Source organism: Eschrichtius robustus, chromosome 5 (genome assembly GCF_028021215.1).
Source record: "Eschrichtius robustus isolate mEscRob2 chromosome 5, mEscRob2.pri, whole genome shotgun sequence".
NCBI classification, from domain to species: domain Eukaryota; kingdom Metazoa; phylum Chordata; class Mammalia; order Artiodactyla; family Eschrichtiidae; genus Eschrichtius; species Eschrichtius robustus.
Window position 1 is genome coordinate 29,523,964 of NC_090828.1, and position 23,262 is coordinate 29,547,225.

The following is a 23,262-nucleotide window of genomic DNA, read 5'->3' on the forward strand; positions in this document are numbered from 1 at the left end:
CTACAGAAGAAAGATGAAGGACTTCAGCAAGCTCAGCACCACAGCAGTAGATGTCACCTTTCCAGCACTGTTTGAATACCAGTATTTCTCATACACATCATCCAGGACTGAGAGCACAGCCTCCATGGTTTCCTCACAGGTGGCCTGAATCTGAGTTTCTGGCAGGACAAACCCATATGTACCATTGTCCCTCAGCTCAAATGCATATGAGGAAGGGATCCCAATGTCCCAAGCCCAGTCTCATGAAGACCCTGAAGTGGCATCTACAAATGAAAACATGGAGGAAGAGTTAGAAGTTGTTCTGTGAAAGGACAAATTTCTACAGCCATTTCAGGGACTAAAGTTCAACCCAGCAAAATAAATCAACTCTTTCATATTAGGATCTATGAATAGCTGCCTTCTCTCTCTCCTTGATATTTTCAGCTTCTGTCTCCCCTCACCATCCCCACTATACCTGGCATTATGCCTGGCACATCCATCCCCACAATGCCTGGCATCATGCCTGGCACATAGCAGAGGTTTGGTTAAAGTTTCTCAGCTGAATCAAAGACAAGACAATCTGATATTGGAAGGTAAGATTCAACTGACATGTAAAGGAACAGAAACAAAATGACCAATAGGAAAAATATTAGGAAAATATCATCTCGGTTGTCCTTCAGTGGGTGGAGGAGGTGGTGCTTGGGGATGGGGAAAGCAATGCACTCTCCTTTCAACTAAATCCTTTTTTAAACTCCAGGCCCCACCTGTTTTGCCTGATGGTCCTCTGGGAACTGAATCAACCGACCAAGGGTCACTGGAAAATATCTTTCCTGTTAACTCCTGTGCCTTCTCCCTGCCAGTTCTTTTTAAGTGAAGCCAGAGGGAGTACTGGTCTGAGCCAGTGTATTAATTTTTGCTTTTAGCTCACCCCTTATCCCTAGAGAGCACAATTCTGGATTTGTACAGACTCCCTTTTATCCCTGGTCATTTTGATTTGTACAACTTCCTGTTGATCCGAGGAACTCTTCTATCCTGTCCACTCCAGTCTCCAAAGTCCACCGAATTCTTTTGTGCTTTAGATACTATTGAAGAGCTGAAAAAAAGATACTTACATAAAATATCTGCACTAGATCCAACTCTATAATTGGTTCCATGCTTTGCTTTCAATGCATTTGCTGCCTTCTGTCCAACTTGGATCTGTAGGTGGGAAATGCAGAGACAGATATCTGGTGTTAAAAATAAATCCAACAATTCAGAGCATTTGCTATTTTGTCGAAATCCATCCTCAGAGTTCCAGACCATCTTTCTAACTTCCCATTGAACATCTATACCTGGGTAGTCTTCTGATACTTCAGACTCAACATACTCAAATCCAATTTTATCATCTCCCCCACTAATAAGGCTGTTTTGATTTTCATAGTTCTGGCCTATCATGTGCCCCCAACATGTAAATTCCTACAATTATCTTTGACTCTTCTCTCAAACAGTTACCAAGTTGCATTTCTAATGCCATCACCCTGTTTCAGTCTTATTAACTCTGAAATGGACTGCTTTCATCTTCTAATAAGTTTTCCTTCCTCTTGACAATCCTTAATCCCAATTGATCTCCCTGACTTCCAGGTGAACATTTGTAGAGCAAGACAATGATAATGATCCTGCTGAAAACCTTCAATAACTCTCAGTTACCCACTGCATTTGTATAAACTTCTCAGTCTACTATTTGAGATCCTCTACAATAGGGATCTAACCCACATTTCCAACACCATATTCTCTAGATCCCACCCTAGATTACAGTCAAACTCAAGTTCTCCCACAGTTGCTCAGACATGCCCCATGTTCCTCAGCCTCTCTGCCTTTTCTCAGGATATTTCCTCTACCTGGGATGCCTTACCTCTTCTCTGTTGAAATTCTATGCAACTTCAAAGAACCTTCTCAAATGCTAAGTTCTCCATAGGCATTTCTTGAGCACCCCAAGTGGATTCTCTCTCCCCACTTTTTTTCTCCCATAGCCCTTTGCTCATGCTTCTCTTATTACTTCCCTCTTATTTTTCCTTAAAGGTATTTGATACTTATCTCTCATAGGCTCATAGATTTTCAGAGCAGAAAATGACACACTTCCCTCTATCTACTCCCATGTCACCTTACTGAATTGGAAATCCCTCAGAACTAGATGATTTCTAAGGTCTCAGCCTTGCTCTCTTCAGACCCTTTCCTGAGATCAGAGTCACTAACTGAGGTCCAAGTATATTGGCAATATTTATTGACTGTCTGATAAATCTCCCTGCATACCCTTTTGATAGTCTAAGTATTCCCTACCCTAGATTCCCTAATGCTATATTCTACCCACCCGATGGTGTATCCCACTACTTCCCCTTGGGGTCTATACAAACACCACCAAAATCCCCTTGGCCACTCCCTGCCTGGATCCACCATTGCTTTACCCTTGAGGGCAGCCTGACTACACTTACAGGTGCATCAGCTCCCCTGACTTCTTCCCCTGACCAGTGACAGGTCAAGTTTTAGATTCTGTCTCTCTTTTCCTGGTCCTGTATTGTCTGACTGAATCCTAAGGTGTGACAAGGTGGTGTCTGGGTAGAGTGGGGATAGGCAGAGTGAAATTCAAAAGGAAGACTAGGAGAGGTAATAAGTGGTTATGGGGTCCTGTGCAGCAGTAGGATTTTGCACTTTCTGTGTGTGTGCTAAGATTCAACATTAAACATATTTGTTAGCTTTTTGCCTCCTCTCCACTCACTACTAAGAGCTTTACCTTCTCCTTCTCTTCCTGAAAAGAGATTCTGTGTCTTCCCTAGTTGCTGGGCTTGTGTTGTCCAGAACTGAGATGATGGGCAGAAAGGGCTAAAGAACTACAAGGAATAAAGCTGGTTTTAATCATTTACACTGGGAAGGTGTACAAGAGCTGTTTGTAGAAAGAAGGGGGAATTATAAGAAGGAAAGGAGAGTCCGAAAGGGGATTCCTAGAGGGAGAAATTCCAGTAAGGAAATAAGAATGAAGAGTGGAGAGAAAGGATTCAGGGTAGCTGCTGTGTGTGAGTGAAATTAAGAGCATGAAGCCTAGAGAAAGAGTTGCTAAGAAATAGCAAGTGCATCCTTTTTGAAGTTCTTTGAGAGTCTCTGGTAGAGATATGAATTGCTTTTAATCCTTTTTAATTCCCATGTGTTTCTGTGTTTCTTTGAATGAAACTCCATGCTAACTGGTCTTAACTGTAATTTGGGTTACATGGAGCAGCTTGAGGCTACATTTTCTATTCAAATGGTTTCTTGCATTCTTTTTTCTTTCCTGCAGCTCACCCCAGATCATGATTCTTCTTCCCACTGCCAACCTTCACTTATTTTATATTATATTGCTCCCTTTCTTCAAATGTTGGCTGTGGGGAGGAAAAGAGTCTGCCAGTTTCCTCTTCTTTATTGACAAAGGAACTTCTGATTTCTTTTTTTTTTTTTTTTTAATGATTCCACCAGCAATTACCATGGGCAAGTAGATAGGAGTAAGAAATATAACATATATGATAAGCACACAGTTGTGATCATTAGCTTATGGGTTTGGTCCTTCCTGAGAAGATGAAATGAAGATTCCCCTAGACTCTGCCTTCTATCTCAAAGGGTCAAACTCCTGATTATTCTTCTCTCTCCTTTTGACACTATACTGCAAGGCCATAGAGAGCCAATTGCTCTGCTGTCCTTCTTCTCAGCCTAAAGGTTCTTTCTAGTCAAAATAATAAAAACCCTTTGCTAGTAGTGTATAATTTACATTGCTAAAGACCTCATGCCTGCTTAATAACTTCTTCACTGGGCCCAGAGAATTTCCTGTAGACATATATTCACAGGCAAGCACTCAGAAAGATTGATTAAGGCCCTGGCATGTTGTGGGAGGATGGAGCTTGGAATAGGATACAAGGGTTGATATGGAAAGGGTTCCAATGGAAAGAATATCAGCATTTGAAACATTAGATTTCTTATAGCTATTCTAATTTCCAGAGCAGTTTAGAATGAGGGTATATATAGTTCTGTTTCCCCTACTTAGTGATTGCCAAGTTGTCTATCATACAGTATAATATTTATGAAGATTTCTACAAATTTTTGGTTTTGTAAATACATAGAGATTAATTACTAGTCTCTGGTGGTTGTAAATATACCAGAAATGGAAAACTCCTTGAACAGTTGGCGTGATTCTATCTTTGTGTACGCTATCAAAGCTTATCACTAAGAACCTAAAAACACTGCTAACTAGCTTTTATGAGTTTGATACATGGTGGCAACATTTTCAGTCTTTTTATGGAAAAGTCTTAGTGATGAATGTTATGCTAACTCTTCAACACCTAAGGCTGTAAGAGATACAGAATTGAAGCAATCTTTCTCAATTCAATTTTCCAGTCTCTACATAGAGTATTGAGGATGGCCAGTAATGCCCATCGTAGAATTCCACCTTCTGGTAGCGGCAATGTCAGTGCCCTCTCTGTGGCCAGAGGGCTCTAATGAGACAGCCAATCAGCAGCCCAAGACCCGGTGACATTTGAAGACAAACCTTGCAAAAACGGAGATGTAGTAACTGTTTTCCTGAACCAAAAAAGGAAATGAAACTCTCTAGAAAAATACTGGAGTATATGGGCCTCTTTTTTCTGCTGGTAGAAGGCCTGTCCCATCAAATATCTATAATGGCCTGACTTAGGTGGTTCATTTGTATTTGTCACAGAATCCTTTAAGCAGAAAGTAAACATTTATGGCAAATATCACAGGAATTGGGAAGTAAGGAGGGTTCTGGGCTTCCTGACTAAAATCTCTGTTTCTGTACATTTCTTTACTGAAGAAATAGAACTTCTGGGCACAGAAATGAGGAGGATATAGGACACAGTGGACTGGGCATCTAAGTCGATGACAGCTTCCAGAAGTTGCAAACCCTTCTTGAGCGCAGAGAGGCAGTGTTCTGTGGTCAGATGAATGTGGCCTCTGGAGTCCAAAGACACGAGTTCCAAGCCCAGACTCCAACATTTACTGTCTACAGGGACTTTAGAAATATAATTAACTCAAGGTCTTAATTTCTACATCTCCAAAATGAGCTTATTATATTGTCATGAGGATCAGATGAAGTAATGGCCATAAAATCTCTTTGTAATTTTTAAAGTTATAGGTAAATGTTATCTCCACCTCTTGCAAAATGATCACGTAGTACAAATGTTCGAAAACAATTGCAGGAAAGATATTGGGGTACTGACAGATATTTTTGACTGCTGGGGGGAAGGGCTGCCTTCAGCAAAGATCTGTAGTGGTTTTTCTTTTAGTGCCCAGACCTGTGTTTTATGGGTGATGTTCCAGTGGGAGAGGGACAAGAGGAATGACAGAGCCAATGGGCCACCAGCCTTCTGTGATCTTAAGAACAGAGCAAGATTAGCCCCTATCCAGCCCAGCATTTATTGATAATGAGGAGCTTGTTTTAAAAACATTTTTTAAAGATATGCAGAAAATAACAAGTGTTGGTGAGAATGTGGAGAAACTGGAACTCTTGTCCACCATTGGAAAGAATAGAAAATGGTGTACTTGCTGTAGAAAGTAGTACAATGGTTCCTCAAAAAGTTGAAAATAGAATTACCATATGATTCAGCAATTCTACTTCTGAGTATGTACCCCAAAGAATTGAAAGTGGGATCTCAAGGTGGTATCTGTACACCTATGTTCATAGCTGTATTATTTGCAATAGGCAAAAGGTGGAAACAATTCAAATGACCATTGATGGATGAATGCATAAAGAAAATGTGGTATATACATAACAATGGAATATTATTCAGCCTTAATAAAAAAAAAAAAAAGGAAATTCTGACACATGGTACAACAGGTGTGAAGCTTGAAGACTTCATGCTAAGTGAAATAAGCCCGTCACAAAAAGATAGATACTGTATGATTCCACTTATATGAGGTAACTAGAACAGTCAGACTCATAGAGACAGAAAGTAGAATGGTGGTTGCCAGGGACAAGGGGGAATGTGGATTTTTTGTTTAATGGGAGAGACATTTCAATGATGCATGATGAAAGTTTTGGAGATTGGTTGCACAATAATGTGAATATACTTAACACTACTGTACTGTCCACTTAAAAATGGTTAAGACAGTACATTTTATGTTATGTATATTTTACCACAATTAAAAACTGAAAAAATAACTTTTAAGAAAAGATAACAAATAACTACAACAATTCTAAATTGACCCTTTCTTTGACTTAGGTCTATTGTTCTCAGGTTCACAAAAAGGCAAAGAGCCCAGTCCTTTTCAATAATTCTGCCCATCAGGGCTCGGGTAAACACAGCTTCAGAGAAGGACCCCGATAAGACAAAGCAGACTTTCCCAGCCCCGGCTTGAATTTCACTGGCGCTTCCCCTTACAAATATTCCTAGGCAAATACTAGAGGCAGAGTTTAGAAGAAAATAAAGCATTGTGTTTAGCAGAGAAGAGAGCAGATATTATTTAGCCGTGTTATTTTAGATATGCCATATTCCACTAACAGCTGGGAAGTTCTTTAAAGCACGGTTCAAAAGCTATAATTGCTGAACGGAGCTTCAAGAGAATTTACAGAAATGAAAGCGCATTCCTGCAGATTATTAACATAATCGTCTCATTTATATTATACACGAATACCTAAGATGTCTCCCAACTTGACACTTTTTGAAATAGGTAGTTAATTAATGCAGGTAAAGCAGCATTTAACCTGAAGCCTTCCCAGCAGGCGTCTGGCAAGGTGTGAAAAGCAGGAGAAAGGAAATAAGGAAAAGCTAAGGGAACAAAAGCGGGGCTGGATCCAAAACCCTAGAAATGGAAATCAGGAAAAGGAAGGCAGGGTCGTGCTGAAGCTTCTCAAGGCTCTGGCACAATGGTCTTACCAGTTGTTCATGGTTACTTGATTTATTTTTGGTGTAGCCATAAGGCACGAGGATGAGCTGCCCGTAAGAGTGCATGGTCAGGAAGCAGGCAGTGTTCTCCTTCTCGCTCTCGAAAAAGCTGGAAACAACTTTAGTCTCTGGTTCAGACATGGGTCCTTGGCAGTTGTGAGATGCACCGATACCTGAAATATACAGGAAACCCCAAGGAAGGCATCATGATCTCCGTTTAGCACTGACCAGGGTCAAGGAGTCAGCCTTGCTCAGGGCATCTGTGCATGGAATTAAGGCTTGCCTTTGTTTGTCTAATTTTGTCCTGCTAAAATAAGTGATTCAAGGAGGAACTCAGAAAGGCAGGAGGACTGACGTGCAGATTTAGAAACAGACCCCTGCTCATGTGGCCCGGGAAGGAAGATGCAAAATGGGATGGCATTTTCAGTAATCTTTCACTTAAACCTTTGGTGGGCCCTGAAACAAATGCTTGGGAACCGGTTCTTGGGTTCCAGGGTCAGACACTGTTATAGTCTTGTTGCCCTAAGTATATCTCTTGCTGTCTTACTGGCTTGAGTCTCATTAGAGCTATTTTGCAAGGACAAAAAAAAAAAAGCTATTTTGTAGTCTGTCCTTCTCACCAGTAATAATAAGGACCATCAACAGAGCACCTTTTACATGCAGGGCACTGTGCTAAGCCCCTCCTGTGTGGCATCTCATTGAATCTCCACAACAACCTACTGATAAGACGGTATTACTCTGAGCCACGTTTTAAAAATAAGAGAAAACTAAAGCCTAGAGATGAAGCAATTTTTGCAAGACCACAGAGCCGCCAAGTCTGAATGTTAACCTTTCCCATCTGGTTTTTAACCAGACTGCTCTTAACCATCTCTACCTCTATTTGCTTCCAATCCAGTGGACTTGTTGAGATTCAGAAACACGATACTGCCTTAAGGAGAAGAAAATGTTTGCCTTGTTTACTTCTGCCCTCCTGCTGTAAAATAATTTGCAAGGATACTTCTCTGATTTTTCTTTATAACAATTCGTATATTTTAAAACAAAGTGATGAATTTCAAAAATATTCACACTGGTCTAGGTCTTCTTTGACCTTGTTTTTAGCCAGTCTCACTTGAAAAGAGTCCTGCATTATAGTGTTGCGGTTCTTACTGTATAGATAGTATCACCTCTTTAGAGGGAGTGACACTGACCAGGAAATCCAGAAAGCTGTACAAAATTAGATGTTTATTTCGAAAGGTATATATATAAATAGTACTAATTCTAGTAATTCACCTCTTTTCTGGCTTCTCTGCTCCATTTTTTTTTTTTTGTCATTATTCATCAATTCATCTGCGAAGCATGTACTTAACTACACCAGGATGCATCGAAATTTCTATTGAGATCTGTCCCAAAACACATGCCATTATTATGGGATGAACGGGATTTCCTCCAAAGCCGATCCTGTAACAGAGGAACATAGGGAAGTTGCCATTCTAAGGTTTCATAAATCACAGTATTAATGAGGATGGGTGGTCCTCGAACATGAAAAATAGTTCCTTAGGATTGTCTGGAAGAATTGCCTCAACGTTACGAAGCTTGTGCATATAATTTTTAGTCCCCAGATGGGCTAGCAACCCCCAATAACAGAAACATCTGTACAACCCAAAGTGTACATACGTGTAAACCATCAAATTGGAAGGGTAGTTTGGCCTTTCCCTCACGAGCAGATTAACAGTGCCTGGTGGACGCGATCTGCTTAATCAGGCAAAGCTTCAGAGAGTCATTATTTTAGGTCCAAGTGATAAAGGACGAAAGGGAAATAGCTTGGCAGATGGGAAAAGGCTGTTCCAGGCACATCAGAGATGGTCTCTGCACATTTCTGGAAGCAGAAGACTGATGAGTAGAGATAGGGATAAAGACCTGTTTCGCCAGACAAGCTGGGAGGGAAGGGCTTGATTCACATACCGGGCCAGAAAGGCTGTTACAGAGAAAGGGGTCCCACGAAGGGCTGGGGGAGCTGGGGGGAGGGGGAGGAATTCATAGTCTCTGGAAACAGAGGTTCTTAATTATGGAGTGGTATGATTTAGAAACATTTTTAAAGAGGAAGTTGTCACTAAATAAAAATCTTTATGAGATGTTTCCCCTCCTCAACCCCCTCCGTATGCATGACCACCATGAAAAATGAAGGTTGGGTTAGGATTTATAGATCATTTGTGCGCTTCATGCTTCTAGAACTGATATAAGGATACAGGGTAGTATAGGAAATTTATACCAGCATAATCCTAATCATGTGGCAGGCAATCCACAAATTTTAAGGAGATGGTGTTGGAGAAACATTGAATCTGGCTGAAAAACTGGGAATATGTCAAAAACAACCAAACAAACAACATGCTCTGGACTGCAAAAAAGGTCTTAAGCCTCCTTAATCCTAAACTTGACTTAGGTTGTTGACTTAAAAATGTTGATTTTTATCCCAAATGAAGTTTCTTCCTTTACACGACTACAAAACATTTTTATAGTTGCAGTGACTGAGGTCAGAAAAATGAACCCGAGTCAAGATCTAGTTCATGAACCCATCCCAGGACCAAACTCGATGTATTCACCGTTGTCCAAGTATAGATGTAGCCATCTATGTTAAGAACCGGAAGCACATAGAAGTCCAGGTTTTTAAGGAGACTTCTTACCCTTGAGTTGTATTTATAGTTCTGTACAATCTGGATATTTAATAGAGAAACATTTGGAATGATCCTGGGAAGAGGTCTTTTGTCTCTTAATTTTCTAACAATTTCAACTTAATCATAAGTGGTGACTGAACATCCAACCTTTGCCATCCAATCCTGCCTCAATTGTCCCGTTCATCATGGTGGTCTTTCTGAAACTTCACCATGCATCAGAATCACCTGGAGGACTTTTTAAAATTTTTTTAAATTTATTTTTGGCTGCGTTGGGTCTTCGTTGCTGCGCTGGGGTTTTTCTCTAGTTGCGGCGAGCGGGGGCTACTCTTCCTTGTGGTGCGTGGGCTTCTCACTGCGATGGCTTTCCTTGCAGGAGGACTTTTTAAATTACAGCCTGCCCACCTTCCATCTCCACCCCCAGCCCCAATTCAGCAGTTATGATGTGGTGATGTGGAAACCCAGAATTTGCATTTCTTCCAAGTTCCCAGTTATGTTGATGCTATGGGTCTAGGAACCACACTTTGAGAACTATAATTTGTGGGTTGAATTATGTTTGGGTTTCTGAAAAGACTGACACAAAAAGTATCTTATATTAATTTTAAAGTTTTCTTATTCCCTCAAAGGAGGGATATAGGTAATATGCAAGAATTCACGGTGCTAGGTAGTTTCCATGTGTTAATCTCTTACTCCAAACAATAGTGTGGTCTTCATGACTGTGTTGAAGTAGTCATTTCATACATCTTTTGCAGGTAAAAAACTAGGGGTCCTAGTGATAGAAATTTTGCACAAGACTATTAGAAAGAGGCAGCAATAATCTAAGAGATTAATAAGAGACAGCGTAATCTCCTGCAATACTTATTACATTCATTACATTCCTCTTTCCTTAGAGACTCCTGCAGTCCCAGCTGACCTAATCTTCTTTCTCCTCTCCCCATTTGTTGTTCTTGTATATCAGGTCAGCCTCACTCAAGAAAGAAAGATCCCCTCCTCTTTCAGAGGTGGGGTAGGTAGGAATTAACCTGGCAATTATGGATTCTCTTTGGTCGAGAAGAAGCTGTGAACATGCCCATGTTTGTAACAGCCACATCTTGTTTTGGTTTGTAAATGGCCTGGACTCATGCTATTCATTGAAAGCTCTTGGGAGCTGGGCTGATGAAGACTCTCCCTCTATATCTATGAGAAACTTACGAATTAAAATAAATACGGGCTGGATTCATCATATTCAAGGAAGTTTTCCCTTTTAGCCTCACCCATTTTCAAAGCTCCTGGCATAATTCCTAATCTACCCTTTACCTTAATTCTCTCTTGTAATTACCCCTTTTATTTATGAGTCTATGTATATGACCATATGTTTATCTTTATTGCCTCCTCATTACGTGTCAATTCTATTCTTTAAAATATGTCCTAGGCAAAGGATGTTTAGAGGTCTTTTTGGCTGACTCAGCTCAGAGTTTGACGGCCTATGGAAAAATCAGGTTGGTAGGTGGCCCACACTTAACATATCAACCAGTTACCCACTCGGCTCCGGGGTAAATTCTATTTCAGAGCCAAGAGATTTTTTTGTAGTTGTAAGTAATTCTTGAATTTGGGGATGTGCTTTGTAAATTAACATGTCTACAGCGAACAAAGTAATGCTAGTTCTTAATGTCAAACTACTTTGGCAGTGGTTCTTGAAGAGTAGTCCTGGACCAGCGGTATCAACACCACCTGGGAACTTGTTAGAAATGCACTGTTTTTCTGTAACTTGAGTGTGCATCAGAATGACCTGGAGGAGGGCTTGTTAAAACACAGATTGCTGGGCCCACCCACAGAGTTGCTGATTCAGTAGCTCTGTAGTTAGACCCCCCAAGAATGTGCATTTCTAACAAGTTCCCAGGAGATGTTGATGCTGCTGGTCGAGGGACCACCCTTTGAAAACCACTGGTTAGGTGCAGTTGTTGTCAACCCTGCCTACACAGTAGGATCACCTAGGGAGCTTTCAAAAGGTGTCTGGGCCCCATCCTGGAGCAATTAGCTCAGAATCTCTGTGGATGGGGCCCAGGCATCAGTATTAAGCAGCCAGGATTGAAAAATCACTGGTCTAAAACTGAGAGCCAAGAAGGCCTGGCCCTATGGAAAAGTGGTTATTCAGTCTCAAACACCTTTCATCGTATCACATGTTAAAAGGGCAGAGAGCCTGGAGATTGGGTTATCCCTCTGGCTATGCTACGGTCTGGCTGTGTGACCTCGTACAAGTCACTTCACTTCTCTGGGTCTTTGTTTCCTTATAAAATGAAGGAACCAAAAATAAAGGTTGTCCATGATGTTCAAACATTTTTATGGGAAAAAAATGTGTTAAAAAAGAAAATTTTGTAAAAACTCAAAATACATATGAAAAGTGAACTGGGGATTTCTCCCTTATGCAGCCCCCCACCCGGTCCCCCTTCTGCTGTGGGACCACCGGAGGCACCCAGGCCTTCACAGAGCGCAAGCTGGAAACCTCTCAGCCAGAACGTCTAAGGTCCTTTCCAGCCACCCTCCACGATTCTAAGTTCCTCAGTCTTAGCGGGGACGAGGGAGGCCAAGCATGAAGAAAACTAAGGGATAAGTTCTTACTTCTGGGACTTTATTTTTAAGTCCTACCCCCGTGGTCTCACCCAACCATTCCAGATTCTCTTTACTCTAGAACATGATTCCACCCCTGTGATTAAGATGTAAGCATTTACAAGTATTTAATTTTTAAAAAATTTTTATTGGAGTATAATTGATTTACAATGTTGTGTTAGTTTCAGGTGCACAGCAAAGTGAATCTGTTATATAAATACATATGGATATATGTATTTGGACTCTTTTTTAGATTCTTTTCCCATATAGGTCATTACAGTGTACTGAGCAGAGTTCCCTGTGCTATACAGTAGGTCTTTATTAGTTATCAATTTTATACACAGTAGTGCGCATGTGTCGATCTCAATCTTCCAATTTATCCCTCCCCACCAAGTTTTGAATTTTAAAATCAAGACTTTGGAAAAGCCAAGTCTCTCTGTCTTGCCTTTTTTAACCTTGTCTATGTTTCTGACTAGAGCCCCTGGATAGTAAATAAATATCCTTGAACAGGACTCTAATTCTCAGCCTTCTCACTCACCTTCAAATAATACACGGGCCGGTTCTCATAGGCCATTCCTAGGAAATGCTATGTCACCACTTCCGTGTACTTCTCCCTTGTCTCACTCATCCACTGATAGATCTGAAACAGCCAGGGAGGACTGAGGTTATCAATAAGAAGATCCTTTGCTTGCCTCTAAGTTAAGATAATTGCTTCTTTCATCAAGATACTGAACTCTGAACTCTTCGCTCTTTATTAGCACACAAACTAGAAGACTAAACTAATGAATTATGACCACCCCTCCTCCCATATTCTTTAAAGATCTACTCTGTCACCCAGGCTTAGGACACCCTGTTGAACTTTACAAATAAATGATTGAGAGTTATCAATTTCAACAATCCAGTATAACGCTTCTGAAACATTGTACAATCACACAGCCTTCAAATGGCCATCAGACTTCCGGACTTTGCAGTGGCACTCAATCATGCCAGAAATTTCAGGTCCAGCTTATTTTGTGGGATCTTCTTTAGTCTTTATGAATCCCCAAAATATCTTTTGCTAATGTCCATGGATCCAAAATTAGAGAAGAACCTGTGTATGCCCTTCACAGAACATGACAGCGAAATTTCTCAATCAAGACCAAGTTAATTAACTTTAAGGGGTTCTTTAAGGGAGAATGAAATAAGGAATTCACAAACATAAGACATATTAAGACGTCATTGGCATGTGACATGATACCTTCCACACTCAATTTCTGTATCGTGGAAATACCTGAATGACAAGAGTCATGGTAAATAATAATAGTTAATTTGGCATAACAACTATTCTATTTGAAAATTTCTGTGTCTCAATTGACATTCATCTTAGCATGGAATATCTACAGATAAAATACATTATTATAACAGTAATAATACTTAAGTGGGGGAAGAGACTAACAACTCCTCACATGGGTATTGTGTATTCTTGTGATGGGACTGGATCAGACGCAGGTGACTTGAGTCTTGGGAGACATACAAATAGCAGCGTACCACAGCAGCAGCTATCATTTATTTATTGCTTAATCAGTAGAAGTGTAGTTTATTTCATTTACTCTCAAACAAAGCTGCAGGATAGGTACTGCTATTCCTTTTTCATGTATAAGGAAACTGAGGAACAAAGAGGTTAACTGTCTTGGTCAAGGTCACAGAGCAAGTGGCCAAGCCAGGTGTGGCTCATCTCTGATACCAGCACATATACTTCTCATGGGTCTTACTGGATCTTGTTAAAAAAAAAAAATCTAAGAAACTTCAGTACTTTGGGGTGATTGTTACAGAAGAAAATGTAAATTCTTTTTTTTTTCTTAAGTATTGAATTTTGTTACAATATTCTTCTGTTTTATGTTTTTTTCTGTTTTTAGGCCCCGAGGCATGTGGGATCTTAGCTCCCTGCCCAGGGATCAAACCCAGACCCCCTGCATTGGAAGGAGAAGTCTTAACCACTAGACTGCCAGGGAAGTCCTGAAAATGTAAATTCTTTCTTGTACTTTTTGAAAAAAATTCTGGAAAATATTAATATATTCCCCAATACTGAGGAAATAAATGGTAAAGCCTGGTTGGAGGGCAACTTGTGCATTTATGTCAAAAATGTTAATGTGCATATCATTTAACCCAGTAATTCTATTTTTAGAAATTTATACTCCAAAAGAGGTTTTACATAACATCACACACATACACACACACTACATATATACATATATACTTTTTACGGTATCCAGTTTTAGAAACCACTAAACTTATCTTAGTAGCAATACAAATATTTCTTTGAAAAAAAAGTTTTCCCCTTTTGAGAGCTGTTGCCTGTGTTCCCTGCATCCTACTGAAAATACCACACTTTTGGCTAAATAGGATTCAATCAGAAGGCTTCAGCACCCATGTCCCACATCCATATACGCATTGGTCCTGCCCAGCTTAAACCAGCTAAAGACGTGATTAACAAGAGTAACGTTTAATTTTGATCCACATTTACACTAACAAAACTGGTTGGGGTGTTCCTTTCTTCTTTTTTCTTTTTGTTTTTTTGCCTTTTTATTTCATATCACTAGGATTTGTATCTTTAATGGTGATGGTCAGGGGGTGATGTTTGGGAATCCCTTGACCTCAGTGCACAGGCAAACCTCAACCGCCCATTTTGAGGCTCTCTAGTCTATGGATATTAAGAGTGAACTATCCCTCGCCCATCCTAAAGTAGGTTGTGACCACCACCAACGCTCCCACCAATGTGTCCGTGCTCACCTCCCCCATGGGGTGGTATCTGTTATAGGAATATGTCTCCAGGATCCTCCATGGACTCACTACCTTATCCACAGCTTCTTGTCTCTGTTGTGCTACAGATCTGCAAAGGGAAGAAATACAGACAAAAAGCGATGAAGAAACCAGGATAACATGAGGGTTGGAAGGTTGATGAAAAAGGTAGTAGAAAGCAATGTGCACAGCATTTTGAGGACAAAAGTCACTGTTGGAGTCTTGCCTCTGCAGCTTAGTAATTGTGAGACCTTGGGTACCAGGGAGTCCCTCTGAACTGCAGTTTCATCATCTGCAGGTTGAGGACAGCCATTCCCACTTTGCAGGGAGCCTTGGATAATTCAGCAAGATGTTGTAGATAAACACACTTTTAAATTTGTGTAAGAAAGAATAGCTAAGATTTATTGAACTGAAACTTACTGCGAGATACTCCCTGGGTTAAGCAATTTAAATCTCACTTACTTCTCTCAAAAACTTTAAGATATTCTTATTATCCCCATTTCAGAGAGGAAGAAATTGAGTCACAGGGAAAGTATTATTAGAATTTAAACCCTGACAGCCTGACTGAAAAGCCTGAAATATTAACCACAATACTGTAAATAATTGTAAGAATCTTTATTCAACAGTTTATTTTTTTTAAATAAACTTTATTTTTTTAGAGAAGTTTTAAGTTCACACCAAAATTGGATGAAAAATGCTGAGAGTCCCCATATACCTGCTGTCCATCCCCACCCACCCCCATGCACACAACCTCCCCCAATATCAACATCCCACACCAGAGTGGTACATTTTTTATAATAAACGAACCTACATTGACACATCATTATTTCCCAAAGTCCGTAGTTTACATGAGGGTTCACTGTTGGTGTTATACTTTCTATGGATTTGAACAAATATATAGTAACATGTATCTACCATTATAGTATCATACAGAAGAGTTTCACTGCCCTAAAAATCTTCTGTGGTCTGGCAATCACTGATCTTTTCATTAGTTTTGCCTTTTACAGAATGTCATATAGTTGGAATCATACAGTATGCAGCCTCTTCAGATTGGCTTCCTTCACTTAGTAATATGCATTTAACTTTCCTCCATGTCTTAATGACTTGATAGCTCATTTCTTTTTAGCACTGTATAATATTCCATTGTCTGGATTACCACATTTTATTTATCCATTCACCTACTGAATGACATTTGGTTGCTTCCAAGTTTTGGCAATTATGAATAAAGCTGCTATAAACACACCTGTGTGCAGCGTTTTGTGGACATGTTTTCAATTTATTTGGGTCATACCAAGGAGCATGACTGCTAGATCATATGGCAAGGGTATGTTTAATTTTGTAAGAAACTACCAAACTGTCTTCCAAAGTGACTGTGTCATTTTGCATTTCCTCCAGCAATGTTTCCTATGCTTATTTTCCATCTGCATATCATCTTTGGTGAGGTGTCTGTTCATGTCCTTTGTCCATTTTTTAAATCAGGTTGCCTCTTTTCTTATTGCTGAGCTTTAAGAGTTCTTTGTATGTTTTGGATAACTGCCCTTTATCAGATGTATCTTTAGCAAATATTTTCTTTCACTTTGAGCTCATCTTCTCCTTCTCTTGACATTGGTTTTTGAAGGAAGGAAGTTTTTAATTTTAATAAAGTATAGGTTATCTGTTATTTACTTCATGGATCATGCCTTTGGTGATGTATTTAAAAAGTCATCACTATTCCCAAGGTTATCTAGGTTTTCTCCTAAGTTATCCTCATTTCACATTTAGTTCTAAAATCCATTTTGACTTAATTTTTTGTGAAGTATGTAGGTCTGTGTCTAGATTCACTTTTTTTGTGTGTGGATGTCCAGTTGTTCCAGGACCATTTATTGGGTTTTGTCAAATGTTTTTGTCTGCATTTATTGATATGATCATGTGATTTTTTATTTTTAGCCTATTGATGTAATGGATTATGTTAATTGATTATCAAATGTTAAACTAGCGTTGCATATATATTTGGGATAAATCTCCGTCAGTGGACATGGTGTATAATTTTTTAATACTTTTTTTGATTCAATTTGTTAATATTTTGTTGTGGATTTTTACATCTATGTTCATGAGAGATAGTGGTCTATAATTTTTTATTCCTTGTAATGTCTTTGCCTGGTTTTGGTATTTGGGTAATGCTGGCCTCAAAGAATGAACGAAAAAGTTTTCGTTCTGCTTCTATCTTTTGGAAGAGATTGTAGAGAATCAGTATAACTTTTTCTTTAAATGTTTCATAAAATTCACCAGTGAAACCCTCTGGGCTTGGTGCTTTCTGTTTTGGAGGGTTATTAATTATTGATTCAATTTCTATAATACATATTGGCCTATTTAGATTACTATTTATGGTCTATATTTTGACAAACCGTTTAATAAAGCTATTCAATGCCTCGCCTTTATGCCAGATATTGTGCCAGCACAATCATGCACATTATATGATTTATTCACATTACAACCCTGTGAAATGTTATCGTCCATGTTTTACAAATAAGGAAACTGAAGCCAAGGGAAATTAAGTAACTTGCAAACAGTCACAGAGCTAGTAAGTCATACAACTAGTCCTCTATCTCTAAGCCACACAAATGTTTGATAAATGTTCTAATTCCCTCGCTAAAAGACTTTACCTAAGCAAAAAGTAGGGTTATATTTTCATTATGAAAGCATACCAACTGATCATTCATTTACCCAATAAATATATTTGAAGTGATTTCTGTGATAATAGCACTAGGATGTGAGCTTTTGGAGAAGCTGAGGTGTAAACTTTTGGATAATGACAAGGAAACATGTTAGAGATCTAATTAGCTAATGTTTCAATGGCTTTCATCTATTTTCCCACATTTTTCTCTCTGAACATTCTGGTATTATATTCACTCTTTCCCTAAACCTTCATTTTTTAATCTGTAAAATGGGAATAATAACACCTTACCAAAGGATTCTTATGAAGATTAAATAAGTTAATCTATGTTTAAAAATAAGCAAATTTCTGGAACCTAGTTAACCCTTAATAAATGTTAAAACACAGTAGTAGTTCAAAACAAAGCTAAGTAAAAACCCTATTTTGCTGCAATAACATTGAAAATAAAAATTACATGGAGAATAATTTAGCCATCTAACTGGTATTATCTTCAAACAATACCAAACTACAAAATATTTTGATAGAATTAACTAAAACTCAAGTTCCATTCACATCTACATAACTCCAGTAACTGGATTGACTACATTTTAATTTTTTAATCTGTTCAATTAACACCATGTACCATAATCACCCACTCTAATAGAAATCAATTTCTCTACAAAATTCCATGACTTTAATTGTTACTAATATTAATAATAATAATCTGAATTTAGCAGAAGCTTTTTATCTTCAAAACTGTGAATGTTTTATTGTTAAATGAATTTTACTTTGTTCAGCTTGTCCAAGGAAAACTCATGATATAGGATTGTATAGATAGTTAGTTAAAACAATGAAATGAATTTTAGAAGGAGATAACAAGAAACAAATGTCATTAAAATTGTAATAGTTGAGGAGCAATATGCTTTTCCATGTTATTCAGGGATTCGTTTCTAATGTTTATCATTTATTTGATTTTTTCTAAGTAAGCTAGAGTGCTTCAGAAGAGAAATTTCAATATAAAAATATATACAGGTGTAATATGTTGAGGCTGATTATTTACAAAACATATTATCATTTTATAAGGAAAATACATACATCCCTTGGTGTGTTTAAAATTCAAAAAAATTCAATTTACACATAAATTTTCAGGAGTACATTTCGTGTGCTTATCAGATAATCAGCAAACATATACCTATTATAATAACACTAGTTAACCATTATTGGGCACTATATTCTAAGCACCAGTCAAAGCATTTGCATTGTTATCTTACTTAATTCATTCAACAACCCAATCGGCACTTGGTACTCTTTGCAAAAGTGATAATAGATAATAGTAGTAGTAATAGAACATAGATTTCTTTCTTACAGAGCTTAAAATCCACTTAAGGAAGTGAGACATAAACACATGAAAAGCAAAATAACTTCACCATCAAATAATAAAACGTGAGGTATGATAAGCTAGAGCCTGATTACCAATTAAACGGTGCACTAAATGTACTGAGGACAGGAGAGGGAGAATTCCAAACTGAAGTATAGCCAGTAATAATAACAACCAACATTTTATAAGCAATTATACATGCCAGAACTGTTCTAAGGTATATATATATATATCATATGATACATATATATATATTCCTACATATAATTCTAACAACAATCCTTAAGGTAAAAACTATTATCCCAGGGTGTTGGTTTTTTTTTTTTTTTCTGAAGATTTTGTTACAGAGGCTAAATTATACTTTTACTATACTCTAGAAAATAAGCATAAAATATTTATTAGCCTATTTTTATAAATTGTCTATCTCTGATTTGGACTGCATAGAAAGCAAAATAAGTATCAGCATTATAAATTCGTCGGGAAATAGTTTCAGTGCTTTTTCAGAATGGAGAGAGGAGAGGAAATAAAGCCAATGAGAAGAGTCTTTTCAGCCCTTCCTTCTTTCTCGTTCCTCACACTGGCTGTCCTGCCAGGAAATGAGATCATTGGAGATGCTTTCACGCGGCATTGGGACCAGGGATAGTGGCTGCTCAGAGCGACGCGGTTCCTTTCTTCACGTAGTTCAGCAAATGTTCAGGTCTTTCTTTATCACAGTCATCTACTCAGTGCCGTAGGAAAGCGACTACACTAAAAAGCAGTCCTGGCAGCTGGTGGATTCCTGTTTCAATTGGGCTGGTATTCCCAGGCAATTTCACAATATGGAAGGGAATAAATTAAAGGTAACTGGGCACCATCAAGCACCAACATTTGGCTTTCCCCCAGCTAATGTCTGCAAAATGTGTATGATGCCTCCTACGTCCATCACGGAATGACTGGGTCCATATAATATGCAAAAAAAAAAGCGAACCGTATGGGATTTTAGTGAAAACCCTGATATCATTTTAACATGAAATTAAACACAATGCTTAAACCTCAAAACCCCAAATACTTAGTTCAAACAACGTTTAAACTGTAAACCTAGAAAAGGCTGTTCCCTGTTTCTAGGCAATTACTTGGGTGATGCATAATACATGTAGAGAAGGAAGGAAAAAGCTGGCTAATCCCTCAAATTACCACCAGTCTCATCTCACCGACCAAATGAAAAGATTATTGTACTTTGTGTATTCTTTTTGAATAGGAATTCATAAAATGTTTAACAGAGAAAATGATGCTTTGGTGGTACATTATTAATAAATACTGTACATCAAAGATTGCCTGATGAAATTTTGACTGGAATGTAAAAAGAGGCAAAAAGACCTAATGAATATTGAGGCAAATTTTGAATTTTAAATACTTAGGAAACAGTTACATGAATATTTCATGATAGTAATGTATTTTCAAAGTTTTTTTTTTCCTTCTTACAAAATTAACATATGCTTATAAGTGGAAATTTTAGGAAGTATGGAGAGGAGAAAAATTAAAAAGAGAAGGAAGGAATAATCCTCCACAATCCCACCTCCCTGAGTTAACCACTGTTGACATTTTGGCATATTTCCTTTCAGTCTGTTATCTGTGCATATTTTTTTCATAAACACAGTGCAGATTATACCTATATATAATTTTGTATTCCCTCCTTTTTTATTATATATTCTACAAGAAACATTTTCTCAAACCAATAAAAACTCTTTATAAACATTATTTTTAATGACTGCATAATGTTTGACAGTAAGTATATATTTCATAGCATTATGCACTTAAATATTGTCATCTGTGCTGGATATTAAAGCCACTTCCCTTTTTGGTTTTATCCTATAGTAAATAATTCTGGAGTTAATGACTTTTTGCTCATTTCTGATTATTTCCTTGAGTTACATTCCAGGAATGGGACTAGTAGGTCAGAGAGCATGAACAATTTCAAGGCATTTGATTCATAGTGCTAGATCCCAAATGATCCTACAGATTTACAGATTTACACTTCTATTGGGAGTATGCAATATATATATAACAGGCCACCTCCCTGAATGATCAGGGGAGAGATTACAAAGCTTGTCATCCTTGTTAGATTTTCTGGACTAGTATTACATCACACATAGTAAATAAAGAGTATCAAAAATTGCAGCTAATCTATGTTTTGAGTTGGTAAGAGCCATATAAAAGTGGACATTATTTTACATCAGCAAATAATAATGAAAATAGTCAATAAGGAGCAGGATTAGCAGATTTGAAATGTTTCCCTCAAGTGCAGTCGTGAGCAGCTGTCCACTGGAAGCCATCTTGCCTGAGTCCCACTGAGCCAAATCACTTCCATAATTTAACCTGGGTTTGGCCATCATTTTTTTTAAACAAAAGTTTTATGCATCTTCTTTGTAGAATATTTGTAAAATGAAGAATAGTTGAGGGAAAGGAAAAAAAAAATATCAATCAAAGAGAACAATGTCCATTTTGGTACATACTTTTTCTCTTATTTTTTTAAGTATTTTGATACATTTTGTGTTCTGCATCTTTCTTTCAGCATAAAACATGTCTTTCCCCATGCTATTAAAATTTTCATAATTATTATTCTAATGGATAAATAATATCCCATTGTCATATGTCACATATTGACATTTGCATAACTTAATATGGGGCATTTAGGTTGTTTCCAAATATTATAATATTTAATATCATGTTTATCTTGTACATAAAGTTATATCCCAGTGCATACAATTCTTTCCATAGTTTGCTTTCTCAGTGTAAATTTCCAGAAGCAGGGCTACTAGGCCAAAGGATGTGTAAGTTTTAAGGTTTGTGATATTTTTAAATAAGTTAATTTTTTTTCAATCAAAGCCCTGTGACCTATGTAAGTCTTTGCCATTGATCTATGAAGAATCTCAAAAGAGAAAATAAATGCAGTATCTATATGAAACCAAGTAAACTAATGGAAAATGTGAGATGGCGATGTCCAAACAAGTTTAAGCATCACATAGATCCTGGACTCCCTTTATATATCTGAAATCAGACTGTCTGTGAAGCTAAGGGACAGGCTGAGGTCACACAGTTAGCCTGGGGCAAAAATTAGAGTGGATTTCTCTGTTCCGTGAGAGCAGGCTTGTTGCAAGATTCGTTTAACCATGAAACAAAAGAGGAAATACTGTTTATAAACACACATGCCTGATGAGATATACCAAATGTGCAGAATAATAAACTATGTATGAATAAAGGAAAATACACTTTATATGGAAACCACACACACACACACACACACACACACACACAATGTTTAATATATATTATATATTCAAAGAAGTTATTCATTATGAATAGGGAAAGAACACAAAAAAGAGCAAATGACAGGAGCAACTTATAAACCAATAAAATGAGTAATAAATAAGACAAAACACTTAACCTTATAAGAAATCAACAAAATGAAAAATAAGTCAACTGTAGGTATTTTTCACCTGTCAAATGGGCAAATGCTTAAAAAGTGCTTTCATACACTATCGTTGGAAGTATAAACTGATGCAACTTTTCCAGAGGGCAATTTGGCAATGTGTAGCAAGATTCTTGAATTTTTCTAAGCTTGTAACCCAGTGCTTCCTCTTCTTATAACTTATATTAGGGAAATAATCAAAGATTTTCAATAACAAAAAAAAAATTGTCATGTAGCTGGATCCTCATCATGGTATCATGTGTAAAAATGACAGTAGAAATCAACTCTGCTTTATAGGGAAGCAATAATGGAATATTATTAGTGGTTGCATTATGTTTTCAATAAATTATGAATGTCATGGGAAAATTTTTATAATACAACTTAACTGAAAATTTCTTGTAATAGTACTATATACATAATTAGCTAAGTAGCTATCTATTCAAAAACATTAACAGTAATTATGTCTTAGTGAAATTGTTTGGTAGTTTTAAACATTTTAAACATTTTCTCAATAATTAGAATGGTGTGATTTACCAATTGAGAAACTATGTAAATGTGGGATATAGAATTTTCATTACAATTTTCTTTTTTCAATTACAAAACATGACATATTTATTGGTATTTATCATACATTGTGCTAGGAAATCTTTTTTAGGTATCTACTCGTTTATTTAAAGATTATTAGAGTAATGTTCAATGATAAAACTTCAGTGATTATTATTCTTATCTCGTGGTGGTGTGTATGGGTAGGAAGAGGGGAGAATCGAGCTGCATTGATCTTGAAAAGAAGCTTTCCACTTAGACAATCTAAATCATACCAGTCAGCCCCTCCTTCAGCTTCACACTCACCTATCATATCCCAGCTCCCCAGGAACCAGCATCCCCAGGAGGTACAAGTTTCCAAGCAGAGGCTTCAT

General features: G+C 37.7%; 1 protein-coding gene across 1 annotated transcript; it reads right to left on the reverse strand.

Moving 5' to 3' along the window:
- Window positions 1-23,262, reverse strand: CPO (carboxypeptidase O). The gene is given in 8 exon segments (XM_068543671.1): window positions 1-263; window positions 1,092-1,176; window positions 6,867-7,048; window positions 8,222-8,312; window positions 9,455-9,565; window positions 12,636-12,749; window positions 14,879-14,978; window positions 23,195-23,262. Coding segments are annotated over 8 exon segments (1,014 nt in total).